Source organism: Micromesistius poutassou (genome assembly GCF_964030765.1).
Source record: "Micromesistius poutassou genome assembly, chromosome: 15".
In the NCBI taxonomy this organism is placed as follows: Eukaryota; Metazoa; Chordata; class Actinopteri; order Gadiformes; family Gadidae; genus Micromesistius; species Micromesistius poutassou.
The window spans coordinates 9,252,422-9,273,311 of NC_140285.1; the positions used below are offsets into that span (position 1 = coordinate 9,252,422).

Sequence of the window (20,890 nt, forward strand, 5' to 3'; positions counted from 1 at the left end):
ATCTGTGAGTCTGCATACATGTATGTCATGGATTATTGAGATCTGGGACAAGACAGTTGTGTTTTGGAGAGCCCTAATAATGGTAGTGAGAGGGACAGGGGGGGGGGGGGGGGGGGGGGGGGGCGGCCGATGTTTGCTCGACTGCCGACACACATCGCCTTCCAGCCACGTAATGCACCAAGTCATATTGAACACATTTTTCCCGAAATGCCCAAGATAAACTGGAAATAAATGCAACCCCCTCCACCGAATGGCGATCTTAGTGACGTAGTCTGTGGGTAGATCCTGACTATGATTGGGTTGGCATCCGGTCCTCCCTCTATTGAAACACAATTTCTGTGAGTTGTGTATGTCAACTAGCTTAGTGCACAACAATTGAAACAACCCCAAAATCTCCCTGTTCTGATAAACAGCAACAGAATCTCTTCTTCATCATCCAATGTTCTACTCTGAGCTCTACGTTCCTCTGGTCGGCTTACCTTGTTCCATTTCTCAAGAATAAGTGATGTGTTTGTGTGTGCAGACATGTGCATAGGTGTCAGTCAAGACACATGTAATGTTAACATACTCTGCAATGAATGTGTGCAAGAAGCGTGTTTTAGCATTCTTTTGGCAACGCAGGTTTATTTATAACACAACCATTCAAAGTGCTTCTTGTTAATGTATATATACTGATGCTTTCACATCTGTCTCCTATCCAGAATCAAATTAGAATGCACTTCCTTCTCTCTTTGCATTTCATGCTTCTGTATTTGTACCCTAACAATTGGATTTTTAAAAGAAAGAAAATTATTGTTCAATATTACCGTCCCTTTTTTAGTTCTGATTGTCAAATCAGACAATATGATCGCTTATATTTAAAATATCACCTGTTGTAAAGCACAGTCCATTTCACTAAAATAAATCCCAGCTTTACTCTCAAGCTGTGTAACTCTCCTATATGATGGCAAATGAGTACTGGAGGGCTGTTTGGTCCAGCACATGTGGAGGTGGTTTTTTGGGGTATGTGGAGGTGGTTTTTTGGGGTATGTGGAGGTGGTTTTTTGGGGTATGTGGAGGTGGTTTTCTGGGGATGTGGAGGTGGTTTTTGGGCATGTGGAGGTGGAACTCCTGGGACATTTTTGTGGATAAGTGTCTGGATGTCTGGGTAAATAAATGAGTAACAGGATGTGCAAATGGCTGACAACACAGGATTTTAAGACAAGGAACAAGACTTAATTAAACTGCCAAGTCATCTACTTAATGAGTAAAACTAATATAATGAGAGACTATTTCAGTAATCTAAATCAGCAAGGAGTAATATAAGAAACTAGAAACTATTTAAGTAATCTAGTAAATCATTAAATACTCATAGAATGAGAGACTTTTTAAGTTTCTAGTAAATCAGGAAGGACTCATAGAATGAGAGACTATTTAAGTCATCTAGTAAATCAGTCAGGACTAATAGAAGATATTCATGTCATCTAAATCAGTAAGGACTAATAGAATGAGAAATTATTCAAGTCATCTACTAAATCAGTAAGTAACTAAGACAGGAGTGTCATTCATAGATGGGTTATGTGTGCAGTTGTGTGTTTGTATTTGTGTGTTTTTTGTTTGTGTTATGCTGTGTGGGCTTGCATGTATGGGTGCTTGTGTCTAAGTGTGTATATGTGTGTAGGTGTGTGTGTATGTGTGTGTGTGTGTGTGAGAATGTCTGTTTCTGCATTCATGTGTTTATGTGCAAGGCTGTATGTGGTGTGTGTGTGTGTGTGTGTGTGTCTATGTGTATGGGATGATGATTACAGTGTGTGTGGTGCACAGCAGTTAGGTTGGGTAAATGTGATGATTTGGCTGAGTGACATGGAAACAGCAGGCAGGAGGTTGATGGGATGCAGAGAATAGAGTCAAGAGGGCCATGGTTAGACATTCCCATGAACCATTTAACCCAGTGATTGCTCAGGAGAGACAACCACCCAGGTAAGGATAGCATCCTGTATATAATGTAAACTGTTTACAATGCAATGCTCACAACGCTGCAAGTCCAGTCAGTTAAAAAGCACAAAGAGGACCAGAGGGTTAGCCTTGGGTTAAGCTGAGATAAAGTGGATAGAGAGGGGAGGAAGAGAAGAGAGGGAGGAGGAAGGGAGAGGGAGGAAGGGAGAGAGAAGAAGAAGAGAGGGAGAAGGGACGGAGAGGGGGAGGAAGAGAGAACGAGAGGGAGAGCTAAGGGAGGGAGCTAAAGAGATGGAAGGGGGAGAGTGGGTGAGCGGAGGAGAGGGAGCTGGAGTGCGTTCAGAAATCTCTCTGAGACGGGGGTGGGGGGGGGGGCTGCGGGGTCCTGCCAGACGTTTTCACACTGACTCCACGTCTCCCAATGTTCCCCCCAGCCTCTTTGGTTCTCTTCAGCACATCCGTCCCCGCACTCCCGCTCTGCGCTTCTCTCTCCACGTACCCCCTGCTGCACCCTCCTTTATTTCCCCGTGCCTCTTACCCAACACTTTGAGACAATGCTCCATTCTTCGGCGCAAGGCTGTTTGCCTAGTTCTCTCTCTCTCTCTCTCTGTGTGATGTGGTTGGAAGCTCGCAGGAGCGATCAGTCTATTGGTATGGGTCTTAATGGTCTTTGCATGTGTGTCAGTCGCCTTGTGTGCGAGTAGGCGTGTGTGTGTGTGTGTGTGAGTGGGCATGTGTGTGAGTGTATATATGTGTGTGTGTGTGTGTGTGTGTGTGTGTGTGTGTGTGTGTGTGTGTGTGTGTGTGGGTATGTGTGTGAGTGGGCATGTGTGTCCGCATGTTTATGTGTTTTATTTCAGAGTTTGTGTCAATGTCTTACTGCATATGTTGGGGTGTGTATGTGTCTTTGTGTTTAATTCAAGCATTTGTGTTACTGCATATGTTAGGCTGTATGTATGTATGTGTGTATTTAAGTATATATGTGTTTAAGGGCCACTATACACATTGGAATATGTGCTTGTAGTATTTGCACATGTGTGTGTGTACACACACACACACACACACACACACACACACACACACACACACACACACACACACACACACACACACACACTCACACATGTACAAATACCACCCTCCCTCAGGCCTATAGTGGTGCAGCCACATCCATACTGGAGTCAAAATAACACTTATCTCATTTCATAGCAGACTGGACCTGATGCAATTCTTCAGATGAGAAAGAGGATGTCTTTTCTGGGCAGTTCATTGCATATGAACACAATATATCTCCTCAGGTATATGCTGAGGAGATATAGGGCAGAAAAAGGGTTGCTTTTTATATTGTTTTATATATATTTTTTTATTTTATATAGTGACGGGGGAGGAAGGGAGGGGGAGAGAGAGAGAGAGAGAGAGAGAGAGAGAGAGAGAGAGAGAGAGAGAGAGAGAGAGAGAGAGAGAGAGAGAGAGAGAGAGAGAGAGAGAGAGAGAGAGGGTAAGGAGGTGGACAGGGGGGAAACGGAGCAGAAATGAACTGAACTGAAATGTGTGTGTGTGTGTGTGGGTATGTGTGTGAGTGGGCATGTGTGTCCGCATGTTTATGTGTTTTATTTCAGAGTTTGTGTCAATGTCTTACTGCATATGTTGGGGTGTGTATGTGTCTTTGTGTTTAATTTAAGCATTTGTGTTTTGCATATGTTAGGCTGTTTGTATGTATGTGTGTATTTAAGTATATATGTGTGTTTAAGGGCCACTATACACATTGGAATATGTGCTTGTAGTATTTGCACATGTGTAAACACACACACACACACACACACACACACACATGTGCAAATACCACCCTCCCTCAGGCCTATAGTGGTGCAGCCACATCCATACTGGAGTCAAAATAACACTTATCTCATTTCATAGCAGACTGGACCTGATGCAATTCTTCAGATGAGAAAGAGGATGTCTTTTCTGGGCAGTTCATTGCATATGAACACAATATATCTCCTCAGGTATACGCTGAGGAGATATAGGGCAGAAAAAGGGTTGCTTTTTATATTGTTTTATATATATTTTTTTATTTTATATAGTGACGGGGGAGGAAGGGAGGGGGAGAGAGAGAGAGAGAGAGAGAGAGAGAGAGAGAGAGAGAGAGAGAGAGAGAGAGAGAGAGAGAGGAGAGGGGGTAAGGAGGTGGACAGGGGGAAAACGGAGCAGAAATGAACCAAGATAATAAACAAACAAAGTGGTTGTGGAAAGTAGAACGGAATGATGGCCCACGATTCAGAAACAAACAAACAAAACAAACACAAAGGAACGCACACAATCGTCACGCGTGCTCTTCACTTTCCCTCCACGGACGTGTAATCACACGTTAGATTCTCCCAAGAGCAGTCATGCACATATGGCGCAGTCGCTATAATTGCACAGTCCTGTATAGAGACAGCAGCAGAAGCGGCACACGAGGGGTCTAAGAAACCACTGTGTGCACATCTCCGCAGCTGAACTTGCACATACATGCAGTTCCCTAAGTGCACCTGTTCTTGTCTTCACAAATGGGTTGCTAATTTATCCTTCTATCTGAGTGGGGCCAAAGGGATACAGATGTTTCACACTCTTGACTGCATTATACACATGTATCTTCTTATATCTTTCAATATAGGGTCCATGTGGGAGTGTGTGTGGACGATGGCTGGTTTAAGCAGCCTCACCTGGTAGAGTCTGATTGATTGGACTCTGGGGCTGGGTGAGGCTGCACACCTGTTTCCTGTTCCCTTTGTAATCAGTGTGCATAGGTTGAACCAGCCATCTGCACAGTGAACTGCAATGTTCATTAACTACAACGTTAACAATGAAACAGGTTTAACGTCACCACCCTACGTCTATGTTTGGAGGAGCCCATCTATGTTAGCACAGACCTTTGCTACAGTCCATGTTATGTTAAAACAAATGTCCCTTGTCCGGCAATGTCTTATTTGTGAGGCTAAAACATTGGCTTCACATTCACTAAAAGTCATATACCCAGAAAGAGACCCAAGCCGCGACCTATTGGTTGTAGCTTGAGCCGTAATGGAGAGCCCTCACACTTTTATTCACCCAGATAGTTGCTGTCACCCCTGGCGACAGCCACTTCCTGTGTTTGTTATTGGAAGAACAGCGCACTGGCTGATCAAATAAAAGCACCAGACACACACAGAGCAGGACTTGTGGGGTGGGGGGGGGGGGGGGGGGGTATAACAATGACCAATCAAAATAAGTAAAGGAGTTAGTTTGGAGATCAGAAGGAGGATGAGCAGGAGAAGAAGGGGGGAGGAGAGGAGAGAGATGGAGGAGATGAGGATGAGAAGAGGGGGGGAGAGGTGGAGGAGATGAGGGAGGAGAAGGAGATAGTTGAAAAGAGGGGTGGAGGAGAGGAGGAGGTGAATGAGATGAGGGAGGAGAAGACAGAAAGATGAGGAGAGGAGGATGAGAGGAGGAGAGAGGGGGAGGTAAAGAGGATGAGGAGAAGAGAAGAGGAAGGGAGGAAGAGGAGGATGATGAAGAGGAGGAGAAGAGGGAAAAGGAGCAAGAGGACGAGAAAGGAGGAAGAGAAGGAGGAGAGGAGGGAGAGCGAGATAGAGGTAGCACATGAGGGATAAGTTAAATAAGAGACAGATCCCATTGGAAAAACAAAAAGGTCAGGTTGCAGTGAAAGGAGCTCAGGAATCTCAGTTCTTTCTAGAATATTTAAGAGACTTCCCATCCTCCACCCTCCAGAATATTGTCTTCAGCAGTCCGACGCACGATAATAGGTGCAGGAAAAAAGTCCAGTTCAACATAACTATACATAGTGCTTTAAAAATATAAGCAGTATTTTTCCTTTTTTTTAATTTTTTTTTTACAGCCGTAGACCCACACACAATGTGTATCATATGCATGTCTGCGTGGATGCACTAAACACATACACGCCTGCACATGAACACACACATGCCTGTACACACACACACACCCACACACACACACACACACACACACACACACACACACACACACACACACATACACATACACATACACACACACACACACACACACACACACACACATTTAAGTAGCACCCTAGCACACTAACGAATAGGCATTTTAATCTGTGGAGACACTTACTTTAGGTTAGACACACGTAGGATAAAAAGAGTTTAATTTGAATGCCAAGCCCTCCAGTTACAGCCCAACACCATAATCAACCTAACCGCGGGGAGCGAGAGAGAGAGAGAGAGAGAGAGAGAGGAGAGAGAGAGAGAGGGGGACTGATACGGTTAGACACAAATATGCAGGTACACAAGAGCAGTTTAAATCGACATCAGTCGTTTTGAGACATTAGAATCAAAATAGCAAGAGATGAAAGAACTGTGTGTTTTATTGCTAGGATACCCATCCGTCACCTCTGATGAACCCTGCTGCCTCTATGGATGAGAGCGCTCTATCCTGCCCTGATAACAAATTTGAGGTTAGCATTGGTGTAAAAAAATCTAAATAGGCTAGAAAAATGTATTTGCCCTTTAGGTCTACATTTGTTTGTGTAAGGTCCTTAAATAAAGCTGTTTATGATAATATCATGTGTTTATTTTTTACTTTTATTTCATTCGTTCGTCATTTCGGTAATTCGGTCCACCCCCGACATGACAGAAAATATGCTTTCCAAGAACCCGACGGCAGCAGAAGCCAGGTGTATCCATGATGAGGCGTTCAACGACTCGTCAAACGTTGGACGTCGAGAATGCGCAATTCCATATCCTCGGGGTGCAAGTTTCACTTCCAACCAAGCACTGCTGTAGGATGGATAAATTGATGCGCAATTTAATTTGAACGTGTGTGTGTGTGTGTGTGTGTGTGTGTGTGTGTGTGTGTGTGTGTGTGTGTGCGCGTATCTGCGCGCGTGCATGTGTGTGTGTGTGTGTGTGTGTGTGCGCACGCGTGCACGCGTTCGCATGCGTGTGCTCGCTCATGTGTGCATGCAAATTTAGAGAGAAGGAGGCTGCTTGTGAAGTTCATGGTGTCGCTCCCCCCACCACCCCCACCACGCCAAACTCTCAGTAGCTTTCCTTCGTTTGGACTGAATCGTCCACAGTGGCACAGAGACACGCTGGTTTACGATCTTCTGGGGGCTGGATGTCTGTGGACCGGAGGCGAACACAGCACGTTTCTCCAGAAGTAATGAACGTGAAGTCGTACCGAGGATAATCTCATCTAGATTGGGGGGAAAGAGCCCGTCAACAATTGTTTTGGGTGAAATTTGGAATTATTTATTTCTTTTTTTTTCGGAAACAGGTAGGAAATATCAGCAATGTCACATTTTTTTATATAAATAGTTATCTTATATTGTAAATTTCTTCACGTTTTTATCCTATTCAAAGATTGTTAAATAACTTGGGGTGAGCTGGGTGAGGCCTATTTTTTATTACACTTTGCCGAATATACTATTTAAATAAAGTAGCCCTAGTCTACATATTTACATATTTACATATGTTAACATTTGTATTTGTGTGTCATTTTCATTAATTCATGAATTCCAGTAGACGCAAATAACGAACCTGTTGCACCGTCTGCTGCACGGTCCGTCAGATGCTGTGATGTGCGATTGAGTTTTACTCCAGATACCCAGTAGATGGCGCAAGAGCAAGCAATCTCTCCGATGATTAAATAAGGGCATTGGGCATGACTTGGAAGGCAGACTACCCTATCTTTTACTCATTTTCTTTTCATCGCAAAGTTCTATTTTCAAATCAAACCAAGAATTAAATGCTTTCCGATGCAAGCCTATTGTCAATTTGTGTGTTCTTTCCTGTGTTATCAGTTGGGTAGCATAATTATAGAGAAACATACTAATTAAGTCTACCCCTTTCTGAAAGAAAAATGCCTTCGTTGCCTGTTAAATTGACTTACTGTGTACACAGTCTTCAGATGGCATCGCGTCAAAGAACAACGTTGGCATTAGATCTGTGAGTCTGGTGGGTTAGCGTCCTCTCGTCTCTAGTTCATGTGTTTGATCAACAGCGTCCCACGGGGACAGTAGAGAGCTCTCCTGTGTGGCCTCACTCTGTTTAATTGACATAATGTCAGTCAATCGGTTAAGTATACTGTACAGATCATAAACTGTACAGAGACTTCCTTTTCGGCCAGGAGTATTTAATTATGAGTCATTATATAAAGAGCAATTTATTTTGGCCTCGGTGGGCACTCCAGACAACCAAAATGACGGAGTTCTGAATTGGCCTTTGACCCTCTTAAATATCTGTCTACCAGTTTGTCCTGGCGGGCCGGCAGCCCCGAATGCCTGTTTATTTCCCCCTCTTTTTTCTACTCCACCTGTCTCTGGGAATATCAGTCACAGTGTAGAGTGAACCCTGGCATCGTGCTGTCTACACCTGAATCATCAGTTGACTTTTTGTTAAAACCACAGACACCTGCTTTAAACATAAATCTTACTAAGCCACTGCAGAACTCCTGACTTTGATATTAATATTATTGATACAATTTGCATTCTGGCTTATATGGTTTCTTTCTTTTTTCTTCCTTCATCCCTTCCTTTCTTCCTCCCTTCCTTCCTCCCTTCCTCCCTTCCTTCCTTCATTGCTAATGACATCTTGGTGAGATAAAACGGTTGCCTTTATCCATTGACTTTATTCATGCTATCAGTTCCTGCATGGCTTCCCTTGGCCTACGAGATATAAAGACAAGCTCAGGGATATTTGAGCTCATTGTTCCCCGCCAATCACGAGTGAACAAGGTTCATGTCCCACAGGCACTGATCCAGCATCAGGGGGGGGGATCTGCTGTCGACTGATCTGGCCTTGCTGTGTGTCAGGCTGGCTCTGATCTGAGTTCTGTGCTCTGGGCATAAGGCCTGTCGTCTGGACAGCACAGAGCGGTGCGCCACCACATCCAAGCTGGAGAGCAACAGTGAAGCTGCCAAACAGTTCCTTTTTTTAGAGAAAGCAGTCACCAAATTACAGTTAACTCCACCCGGCTCCTGCCATACTGGACCCGCCTAGTCACTAGTCACGGCAGTGTGTGTGTGTGTGTGTGTGTGTGTGTGTGTATGGAAACAGTGCTTCTGTCCAACACTGGTATGAATGTGTCTTTATGTGTGTGGAGGACCGTAAGCATCCCACCCATCAGAACCTTTGTGCCTGTGTGTGCACATGCATGCATAATGGGACATGGATCCATGCAGAGTCTTAGACTAACCTTAACTCTAACCCATAATCTTCATATTGTATTGGTCTTGGAGTTCACGGCGCAGCTGCCTCAACCTCCTTCTTTAGTACATTTTTTCCCAATTTCTTTTCCAAATAAATTACCCAAACGTTCCCCAAAAGTGATCAAATCCAAGGTAAGTCTCCCTGATGAACACTCTCATCAACTTTGTTTGCAATCAGCACTGTGTGTGTGTGTGTGTGTGTGTGTGTGTGTGTCTGGGGTGATGATGTCAATCATGTCTGAATGTTGACGTGGCGTTGGGCACCAACACACAGCGCTGTGGCTGAAGTGGAGTCTCCCTGCTCCATCCTGCTCCACCCTGCTCCACCTTGGCCCCACCTCGGCCTATAGTTCCCCACCCATTGGCTTCTCAGCACATTAACTCCAGATCAACCACCTCCATTATATCGCTCTGATCTTTTCTAGTGGTTTGGCAGAAACTTTATTCCAATGCACTTACCCTTGACGATTTCATCACGAGGGCCAAAGTGCATCTATCGGTAGCAAGTAATGTGTGATGCATGCTAGCATTATGGCGGGCAGATGCCCATAGGATGTTACTGAGAGGGTTAATAGGTTATATACGATTCTCACCAGCCGAGGGGATTGAGAAGGTGGTATAAGAGGATTGCTCTGCCTCCTAAGTGTGGTCAGAGAGCCGACCACAGAGACACAGCGGAGGCGACACTGGAGTGACACTGGCTAAACAGGAGTAGGAGAATACAACCTGAGTGTATGTTGAGTAATGTGTGGGATGTGTTCTGACAAACAACCTCCATTTGATGGATGGACAAGAGCCCACTGGATGTGTAGGAGTTTTAATCATCTATCTATCTCTATGTATCTATCTATGTATTTATGCATATGTATTTATGCATGTGTCTATCTGTCTATCTGTCTGCCTGTCTGTGTGTCTGTCTGTCTCTTTTCTCTAAATCTTCCTATAGAAGATTATCTTCCTTCTGATTGTATTGTACTGCTGCTACGATGACCTAATTTCCCCCCGGGGATAAATAAAGTTATCTATCTATCTATCTATCTATCTATCTATCTATCTATCTATCTATCTATCTATCTACCTATCTACCTATCTATCTATCTATCTATCTATCTATCTATCTATCTATCTATCAAGTCTCATATCTGTTACCCCTCCCCGCTATAATTGAACTGGCAAAGCAGTGGAATTCACCCCATAAGAGTCTGCCTATTGTCATGGTTACCTGCTCAGACGGATTCTACCATACGCCAATAGGTCCAAACAGTCTGTCAGCCGTTATACATCCAGGTGTCTGTATGTGTGTGTGTCTGCATGTGTTAGTAATACAAACACACACACACACACACACACACACACAATGTGATATATATCAGAAAAGTACATAAATACCAAAAAAGTACATAAATTCCTGCAGTGCTTAGATAAACACAAGTGGATAAGAGACACAGCCAACTGTCTACTATAGCTCTTGGCATTTGGAGGGCTGAACCATAACCTTAACTTTTACAGTCAGAGCCTTGGTTTGTTCAGGACCTTGGTGGTTCAAGTATATCAGGAAGTGGCAGAAAAAGGAAGAAATTCATCCAGTCACACACACACGCACACGCACACGCACACGCACACGCACACACACACGTGCACACCAGAGCTAGGTGGAAGGTGGTTATTACAGCAACAGTGTACAGTCTACATCCCAGCCTGCATGTCCTCATGCATGTCCCCAACACTCCTTCGAAGGAGTGTTGGCATGTGACTCTGAATTCAGAGTCACATGTAGTTTCATTTAAAAAAGGTTTCAGTGAATCTTTCTCTTCTATAAGAAAAACCTGTGTCATCATCCGCACACCTAGTTATCTCCACAGGTCATACTCTACCTGCGTGTGTTTCATATTTCATCATTCTGTGACGTTGAATATCGCTGCCCTGGCTTCTGGTTGCATTGTCCTGCCAGTCCGAGTCCTGTGGTGTGTGTGTGTGTGTGTGTGTGTTGCTACTGCTGCACGGTATAATTTGGCGCCTATTTATACAAAAGGAGAACAAACCAGAATGGTCAGTATTCCTGGTTGTAGCGGAGGGTTCATTTCACGCTCGGCCACGCCCCCCCGTTCTCCACACGTCTCTGTGTTGGTGCTTGGATCAACTCACCAGAACGCGTAGATGTTGCTGCTGTTTGATTGGTGGATTGGTCTAACTTGGCTGTCATACACGTTTGTTTACAGTGTGAGCTGTGTTCAACTTAACCTGATACAGTGTTTATGCATTGCTCAAAGTAAACAATGAGTTGGATACACAATGGCCTATTTGGAGAAAAGTATTTAGAGAGTAGTTGGCCGAAGCTCTCTGTTTAACGTGAGGACTTTAACGGTAATGGGGGATTTTAACACAACAGTTTCTGTTTTTAGTCCTCTATAAATGGTTGTAATGGCAAGGCTCATTTACAAAGCCTCTCCCACCTGCTACTGAACACTCATAGGAACGTTCCGGTTCAATGAGTTTACAACCCAGCAAAACAAAAACAGCATGTTGGCATAATTCGTCTATCTCACTTCCAAAGGGTCATCGCACCCCTCTTTTCTCTCCTACTCTACGTTGCCATGAATTATTGATATAGTAATTATTTTGTATTGATTTCAGACTTCTTTCAAATGCCTAGTTTGCCTGCAATTCAATGAGGTGTTCCAGGCCACTGTGAGAGGATGAAGTTGTCAAGGTTCAGGATTTAAGCGGGCGCAAGGGCTAATACACAACAATGTGTGTGTCAGTATGTAGGCCAATGTAGTCACCTGGAAGCACACACACACACACACACACACACACACACACACACACACACACACACACACACACACACACACACACTTTGTAACCCTCAATCAGCGGTGTGAACTGCCATGGCTGGGTGTCTGACAACCCATGCACGTATGTGGACAGTTTCCCTTTCACAATCAATAGTCACTGTGTGTTTCGCTACTTGAGTCTGGCAGGCATTCTTTCCAGGGCTGTCCAGGTGCTGTCATTGGCTGTATGTGGGCGATAGAGGATAGAGTGGCCCTATCCTGACAGACAGTTAAGTTTACTGTCTGGGTTTCCGCCATGCCATGTGTCACACATGAGCGGCAGCCCCCTCATTTTCCAGTGGGACCACAAACCGCCAGACGGAGATTTAGTGCTCTCGCCGCTGTGGAGCTGCAAGGGGACTGGGATTTATGAATGGGCTGGACCGGGTTTCACACGGTTTCAAATGGTCAGTCCCAACGCTCCATCACCGAGTCGACACCCACCGACGTACACACAGACACGCACGTTTACGTGCTCGCACACACGTTAACGCGCTGGCTCTCATGCCAACATGCCAGACCGCTTTCTTTAAAAAAAAATAAAAAAAAGAACACAAGTGGTGTTTTCCTGTCCTGCTATATAAAGTTCTAAAACTGTTTTCCCTTGCATAAGAAGCAGACTACAGGTCAGTGAGTCCTCACTAATCCCATCCTCATCCTGTCCCTCCACAGGTGCTGAACGATGCTGAGCCACTACCTCCCCCTGCTGCTGCTGTGTCTGGCCGGGCTGCCCGCCAGGTCTCCGGCCCTGCCCTTCGAGCAGAGGACCTTCCTGGACTTCGCCATGGACAACATGGACAGCGACGTGGCCACCGCCTTCATGCGCGACCAGGAGGAGGGCTCGGGGATGGAGGTGCCCGATAGGCCCACCTGCCCCTTCGGCTGCCGCTGCCAACTGCGGGTGGTCCAGTGCTCGGACCTGGGTCAGTGTGTGTGTGTGTGTGTGTGTGTGTGTGTGTGTGTGTGTGTGTGTGTGTGAGTGTGAGAGAGAGAGAGAGAAGGAGAGAAAGCCTGAGAAAGAGAGAGGGAGAGAGAAAGACAATGAGCGAGAGAGAAAGAGAAAGACAGTGAGAGAGAGCGAGCGAAAGAGCAAGACAGTGAGAGAGAGCGAAAGAGCGAGAGAGAAGACAGGGAAGGAACCCTAGGAAATGGCGGCAATCGTAGGGGTGGTTTGGGTATAAATTGTATTTTTTTGAGTTCCAGTTCATTAGTTGCACACTCAACAGAGAGCAAAGCAATTAAGAGCCTTGTGTAATTGAGTGACACTGTTAGCTTTGGCCAAAATTTGCACAAAGCTTTTTCCTAGGCTGCCTAGTGCACTTGAATTTGTTTTCTCTCAAAGATAATGATGGTGTAATTTAATCAAGAAAGGCCATTTCCACTTTGAGTATGGTGTTGAGTCGGGCGATTAAAATGAGAAATGGGTGCAAAACAAAACAACAACACCAAAACCAACAAGCCACAAATGCTAAACGACTGAGATAGGCCTACTCGTAAAAAGTAAAAAAAAAAACAACGCCAAAAATATGAGACAATGCAACGGATTTAGGAAAGCAGGAAGTTACTAAATGTAGGGTAAACAAAAAAATTAGAAGCAATGCAGACATTTTGGCATGGAGATGAAACGATGGTCATATCCTCGCTCTCCTGAAGGAGCTGTTTTGATGTTGGACATGTGGGCATGCAGGGGGTGGTTAAAGGTAGCCCAGCCAGAGGAGGAAGGGGCTACAAGGGGAAGAAGAGGCTTAGTGCAACGGTGGAGAGGCTCAGGGGGAATCAGGAGTCTGTCAAGAGGGAGAAAGCACAGCTATTTATTAACACGGAGATAGGAAGGAGATGATGGCATTATGTATGTCAACAGAAGTCAGCAGAAGGGTGAGACTTATTGACAATAAATAAATCCAAAATAATTACTTATTCTTTTGATGTCATTATTAGATATTATTACAAAAATAGTTCAAGAACACGTTTCAAACCATTTCTGTATCACACATACTTATACAACATTTGGCTTTATAGTATCTTTCTCACAGTATTGCAGCTGTTGTTAACTGTTGCTGAAATTCGTATAAACTGAATACAGCAACCTTTCCTTATAACAAAGGATTTGTTCAATTACACAGCGCTAACTCTAATAACCCTGTCTGGGTTGAGACAGTTCAACGGTTTTGATGAATCATCATTAAAGCGCTGCCTGGATATGTCCTGCGCCAGACTCCATGGCAGGCCACGGGGTAAATGTGGAAGTGTATAATTTGCTGAGATCTCAGTGCTTATTTGGAACAGATGTATTTCGGCCATGGCTTTTGTGCTGTTCATCCCAGCCTGAGGTGCAGTATTTATGTTTGACAGTAGTTAAGGGGCACTGGGGTTTTAGGGGGTGCAAGGTCTGTCAGGAGGTGGCAACAACTGTGGGATCTGTGGCGGGGACGGCTGAGCTGTGGTCTCAGGGTTTGGTGAGTTTTTTCGGTGGTGGTGGGTGGGGGTGGGGGGGGCAGATAATTCAATCTGGGGGTTAGTAAAAAGCAATTTTGTTGTTAGGCAGTTTTTCTAAAACTGAATGCAAGTGTATGACAGTGAGGCCAAACATGCTAGTCGCAATACTCTTCAGCTTGTCCCTACAAGGGAATGAAAAGCAAACTTTAGCCTCACCACTAGCATTCCTGGATACAACATCACAGCTGTCTGACCAGGACGTCATTGCCATTAGTTTAATAGTGGATCGGGGTTCTTCCCATTGATGACATGGAGGAGGAGGGCGGGTGTGTCCTATAAACCTAAACTTAACTTCAATGGGACAGCGTCAGACTCCTCCGGGGACTGATGTGGTCAGAGGCGGGAATGATCCCGGTGGCGTGGTAGCATGACTGGTGCAGAAGGTTGACGCAAGCCCCAGATGCTGATGTTGCATGGCACCATCTCAGGGCTTTCTGCACGACCGACCCGGGTCCGTCTGCTGCCCTGCTGACCACATCGCTCGCACACCGACACACCAGCCGCTCTGATGTGGTCATAATGATCGGTAGCTGTTCCCATTTGGTGGCTGCACAGATTCCATTTTTTTTTTCCAGTGGTAATGTGGCCGTGCTATGGCAGGTGTATTCTTAAGGCTATGATTTGGGTTTCAACTAAATGTTGGGACATTGTGGGACATTTGTTCTTCCATTGTATATCTTTTTGAGAACCCACTCACTGGAGCCAGGTGAATTCTCTACCTACCTAGTGGATCATCATTCTATTTCATGGCACCTCATAATCTGCCATTTTTTGTGTTGTTAACTCACAACTCTCCCATATTGTCAATAAAATATCTCATATTTCCCACACAAACCATTTATTGGATTAAGATAAGTTAAGATTCTGGCAATTGTTTTATTTGTCATTAAGCAGATGTTTCTAACATCCTTTGCAACTTTGGTTTTATTGAAAACATCTGGTGTCCCCATCTGGCATTAGGCACTTATGTAAGTGATTGGGTGTATGTTGGTATGACGTGTGGGTGTGTGTGTGGTTGTGTGTGTGTGTGTGTGTGTGTGTGTGTGTGTGTGTGTGTGTGTGTGTGTGTGTGTGTGTGTGTGTGTGTGTGTGTGTGTCCATGTCAATGCCTTCCAAATGATAAACTGCAAGTGCCTACTCTGACTTTTGTATTTGACCTACATGGTGGTGTGTGTTTCTGTCAGCATGTCCTTCTTTAAAATAACAGAGCAAAGAACCCTGGGATGTTATTCCGTGGCGTGGAGGACGACGTGACGGGTTTAATTTCAAGCTCTGATGACCAGTTTTAAAAATACCCACTCCACCATTTATTTTCTCCGGTCTAGGGCTGAATGAGACATTAGGAAACGTGTGTGACATCTCTGCGGTGTCTCTGTGTGTGCGTTTATTTTCCAGGTCTGACCGAGGTCCCAGAAGGCATCCCCTTGGACACCAAGTTCCTCGACCTGCAGAACAACCGCATTACTGAGCTCAAGGAGAATGACTTCAAGGGCCTCACTAACCTATATGTAAGAAACTACACCTTCAGTTACGGTTGCGTCTTTGCATTACATTCAGTGGCACTTGAGGCAGCCTTGGCGGGCATCTAAAGTAGCATGCTTTGGCTCACACCGTGTGAAATGTAGCCGTGGCTGTGCATATCCGGAGAGCTTATGAAATCCCCCTCTCTCTCACGATTTTACGTCTTTCCACTTGGAACCTATATTCTGTTTAAAATTGCTGCCAAAAGCAGAAAGGGGAATATTCTCGCTCACATCCTCTCGCATGTATTCAAAGGCGCCAATAAAAGCGCAATATTGAGACTGGCAGAGAGGAAGACGCCCAACATGACCTTACACAATAATAACAACTCTCTTAAAGAACTGTTTACCTCAGTATCCATCTGTCTCCGACGCTCAGCACTGGCAGGCTGGGAGTCTCGTCTCGTGGCTGACAAACACGGGTGTACTCTATTCATGCAGAGAGGGGGAGAGAGAGAGGAGGGGATATATATATATACATACAAATATTTATACACATATATATATATATATATATATATAGACATATATATATATATATATATGTCTATATATATATATATAGAGAGAGAGGGGGGGAATATGTGGGTACACAAGAGCAGCTTAAATCGACATCAGTCGTTTTGAGTCTCTCTTGTTATTTTTTTCAAATAGCAAGAGATGAAAGAACTAGATGTTTTGTCCCACAGTATTTATTGCTAGGATACCCATCCGTCAACGAGAGAGAGAGAGAGAGAGAGAGAGAGACAGAGAGAGAGAGAGAGAGAGAGAGAGAGAGAAGAGAGAGAGAGAGAGAGAGAGAGAGAGAGAGAGAGAGAGAGAGAGAGAGAGAGAGAGAGAGAGAGAGAGAGAGAGAGAGAGAGAGAGAGAGAGAGAGAGAGAGAGAGATTTCAAATACTTCCTATTGATTCTATTTAACCTCTCTGCGTGATGGCTCTGCTCTCCCCCCAAGGCCCTGGCTCTGGTCAACAACAGGATCTCCAAGGTCCACCCCAGGACATTCCACCCACTGAATCACCTGCAGAAGCTGTACTTCTCCAGGAACCACCTGACCACCTTCCCTAAGGGCCTGCCTCCCTCCCTGGTGGAGCTGAGGATACACGACAACAACATCAAGAAGGTGTCCGCTGGAACCTTCCATGGTCTCTCCAGAATGAACTGCATAGGTTAGAAATGGCCAAATCCCCCATGTTTTAAACTTTAGTGTGAACGAGCTATAGTGCACCCGACCAAGACACACATACAATTCAATCTGATGCTAAAGTGATTGAGCAATACTCTATTCTAGTTGAAAATAAGAAACCTGGTTTGGACTTGGACATAAACTTTGACCTATGTCCTGTAGAGATGGGGTCGAATCCAATCCATAACAGCGGCTTCGAGCCTGGAGCCTTCAGGGGACTGAAACTGAACTACTTGCGCATATCTGAAGCCAAACTCACCGGCGTGCCCAAAGGTATTTTTGATTTGAAGAAAATATTCCAATCATCTCTTTTTTTCAATAATCAAGTGCTATGTGGTTTACGGGTCCAAGATGTGCGGACACAGATAAAGTATTGATACAATTGTATTATTTCAGACCTGCCAGGCAGTCTGCAAGAGCTCCATTTAGACAACAACCAGATCCAGGCTGTGGAGTTGGAGGACCTGAAACGCTACAAAGAGCTGTACAGGTGGCTTACTATGTGTTTTAATGTTCACTGCTGGTCCACGGAGACAGAAACAGCTGCCCACTTCTGCTAATCTTTTATTAAAGATCCAGCCAGATGCAGTCTCTTCTTCTTCTCTCTCGTCTTCTCTCTGACTATTGGTGTCCTGGGTTGTGCTGTTGGTTTGTAGGTTGGGCCTGGCCTACAACCGTATCCGTAACATCGAGGACGGCAGCCTGGCCTTCCTGCCCAAGCTGACAGAGCTGCATCTGGAGTCCAACCGCCTCAACCGCGTCCCCCAAGGCCTCCAGAACATGAAATACCTCCAGGTGAGATAAACATAACACATGTATAAGCCCAGAAATAGAATCACCCATCAGGGCTTGCTTCTTATTTCCTACTACGATTTTTCCAGTTAATTTCTGATAGGCTCATTGAGGAAGACTGCATATGAAGACCTCGTCTTCACGTTATATAGATCACAGGTGTCACTGAATTAGAGCGCTTGCAACTTTTGGTGGAATACCAAAACTCTGTACCAACAGCAGATGTTTTGGCAAAGAAATACACAATAGAACTACTACTATAGAAGCAGCAGGGTATTGTATGGTTTGTAATACAATAACTATGACCTTTTCTCCATGTATATGGTTACTTCTAGATAAATTACTGGTATGGACCAGTGAAGCAAAGGTTTTGCAAAATGATGACACCATGACCTCGATTTACACATTGAGCATGTGCCAGAAAGCTACAGACAATGGTGGACTACTGGTGTGTTTATGGCTAGTACTGTTGGGTGTAATCACATGTTAGCCAGTCCACCTAGTGTTACTTCATCATGACACCGCCATGCTCAAGAAGAAGCGCATCAATGTGCATGCTCTATGTTCTTCTGTGCTGTGGGACATAAAGTTGTTTCGCCACCTAGAGGCCGGACATGCTTATGTCATGTGAATGTTTTAACTCTTTCTGCGACAACGTAAAATATCCCTGTAATTGTCCATGTTACATTCTCCATCTCACTCAATCTGGTCACTCTAGATGGTTTACCTCCATGCCAACAACATCACGGACGTGGGAGTTGACGACTTCTGCCCCAGGAGCTTTGGGGTGAAGAAGACGTTCTATAACGGCATAAGCCTGTTTGACAACCCCGTCAACTACTGGGAGGTGCAGCCCGCCACCTTCCGCTGCGTCACCAATCAGATGGCCATCCGCTTTGGCAACTACAAGAAGAAGTCAACTACAAGAAGAAGTAGAGAGAGAGAGAGAGAGAGAGAGAGAGAGAGAGAGAGAGAGAGAGAGAGAGAGAGAGAGAGAGAGGGAGAGAGGGAGAGAGAACAGGCAATTTAGAAAATACAAAAGGTGAGAGAGGTGAGAGAAAAGGATGACATCTAGGGTTTGTATAAGGGATGGAGAGAGAAAGAAAAAACTGAATTATTATTAAGGATGATTATTAATACTGGCTTGGCCTAATTTCATTAAGCAAGCTTTTTTTTAAGAGAAAGGGAGACACATGGAGAAGATAGAGAAATCACCTTAATTAGCATGATTAAATACAAAGGGAAATGTGTCTTGCACAGTGTGTTGAACCTGCACACAGTGGAAAGGGATGTGCTTTTAGTACATTCATAATGTGTTATATTTACAAAGTTTTCAATTTTGAGAGAGTGAGTTTGGAGACTAAATTATGAATATCCTGATCTAAAATAGCTGAAATATCTTTTTAAACTTAAACATTTTATAGTTCCATTTAACACTTAAAAAAAACAACACATACATTTTTATCAGATTTGTCATTTTTTGTGTCTTACCATTTTGGTAAAGATTACATTTACACAATGCATATCAAAAATAATCTTTTTTTGTATGGATACATATTTGTACTTTGTGTGCTGATTTGGTTGAATCAGAATTTGGGAAGTTGCAATTGTGCTGGTCTGAAATCTTTTCGCTGGTCTGAAATTCTGTGATCCAACTGTACTGTATTTCAACAATAAACTATCAGTGAATAGAGATAATTTTCACAATTTACATTCTCAGTAAAAAATAATAAGGAAGCTTATCAATAATGTTTGCATCACGGAGGGTCCCGACGACCCACAACATGTAGACAGACGCTATGCTGTGCTTTCTATTATGTTATTTTTTTGTGGACTACTCATGAAAGGGACACTATGGTAGAGTTGGGGCTTGCCCCAGATAGAGTTGGCACACAGACCTGCTTTTCCCTGATCCATTGACAGCAGTGCGTCCACATAAAGGAGTGCTACAATGGTATCTGATGCATTTATTTTTGAACATTTCTTTTTCATCTGCTTAGGGGGGCTCATTTGAGGGGTGGGGTGGGGGTTAGTTGTATACATAAGGTATGCCGATGTGGTATTACCATAGCCATAAATAGGTCTACTATTTTCTCCCCTGTCCTGTAATCTGAGTACTGCTACTGCTGCAAACCTTTTTTGTTTTGTGAGAAATAAAAACGAATTTCAACAGGAGCAAAGCTTTCAATGAATGGATACCTTCAAAAACCAACCAGATCAGATTCTCATCATCCGTCTAAAATGAATGGACTACAGAGAGCAGCGCGAGTTGGAGAGAGAGAGAGAGAGAGAAGAGAGAGAGAGAGAGAGAGAGAGAGAGAGAGAGAGGGGGGGGGGGGGGATGGGGATGGGGGAGAAAGATATCGAAGGACAGAGACTGAGAGAGTTAGAGAAATACTGAGAGTGAGAGGGATTAAGTCAATGTTCTATTCAGTCATGCATCGGGGGCTTAATGAAAAGGTTAAAGCTCATATTTATTTATATATTTTTAAAACTGTCAATATCGTTCAATCATGTGAAGTTTGAGTGTAGTATCCAAGTGCTGCACTCTCTCTGACGCCACCAGCAGCCTCTGATGCGCTTCGCTGACTGTCGGCTGGCTGGCTGGATGTCATCGGGACACCCCCCTCAGAATGTCCTCTGAATGGTACAGTCGCGATGCAAAGAGGGGAGACCACCCCGATGCCTGCTGTGTTGACATGGATTGCATAGATAGCGACGAGGATGCTCTTGCGTGTGAAAGTGTCTGCAGCGGTCGGTAAGCACCATTGAGCGCGAATGAGAATTAGTAGCAGCCGGAGAGACGCTCAGATATTCAAGAAACACCACGTTTTTAACCATTTGGACGTAGTTCCTCCTGATGCGGGCCGTCGATCATCTATGGAAGCCGGGG

At 44.5% G+C, this 20,890-nt stretch overlaps 1 protein-coding gene across 1 annotated transcript in view; it reads left to right on the plus strand.

Moving 5' to 3' along the window:
* Nucleotides 1–12,688: 12,688 nt before the first annotated feature.
* Nucleotides 12,689–20,890, plus strand: part of bgnb (biglycan b) — a gene marked incomplete at both ends in the record, with an annotated part of 9,015 nt that continues 813 nt past the window's right edge. The window contains 7 exons of the mRNA XM_084479826.1: nt 12,689–12,929; nt 15,898–16,010; nt 16,975–17,188; nt 17,368–17,478; nt 17,602–17,695; nt 17,862–18,000; nt 18,716–18,912. Coding sequence (XP_084335952.1) covers nt 12,689–12,929; nt 15,898–16,010; nt 16,975–17,188; nt 17,368–17,478; nt 17,602–17,695; nt 17,862–18,000; nt 18,716–18,912 — 1,109 coding nt within the window. The remainder of the gene's footprint in view (nt 12,930–15,897; nt 16,011–16,974; nt 17,189–17,367; nt 17,479–17,601; nt 17,696–17,861; nt 18,001–18,715; nt 18,913–20,890) is intronic.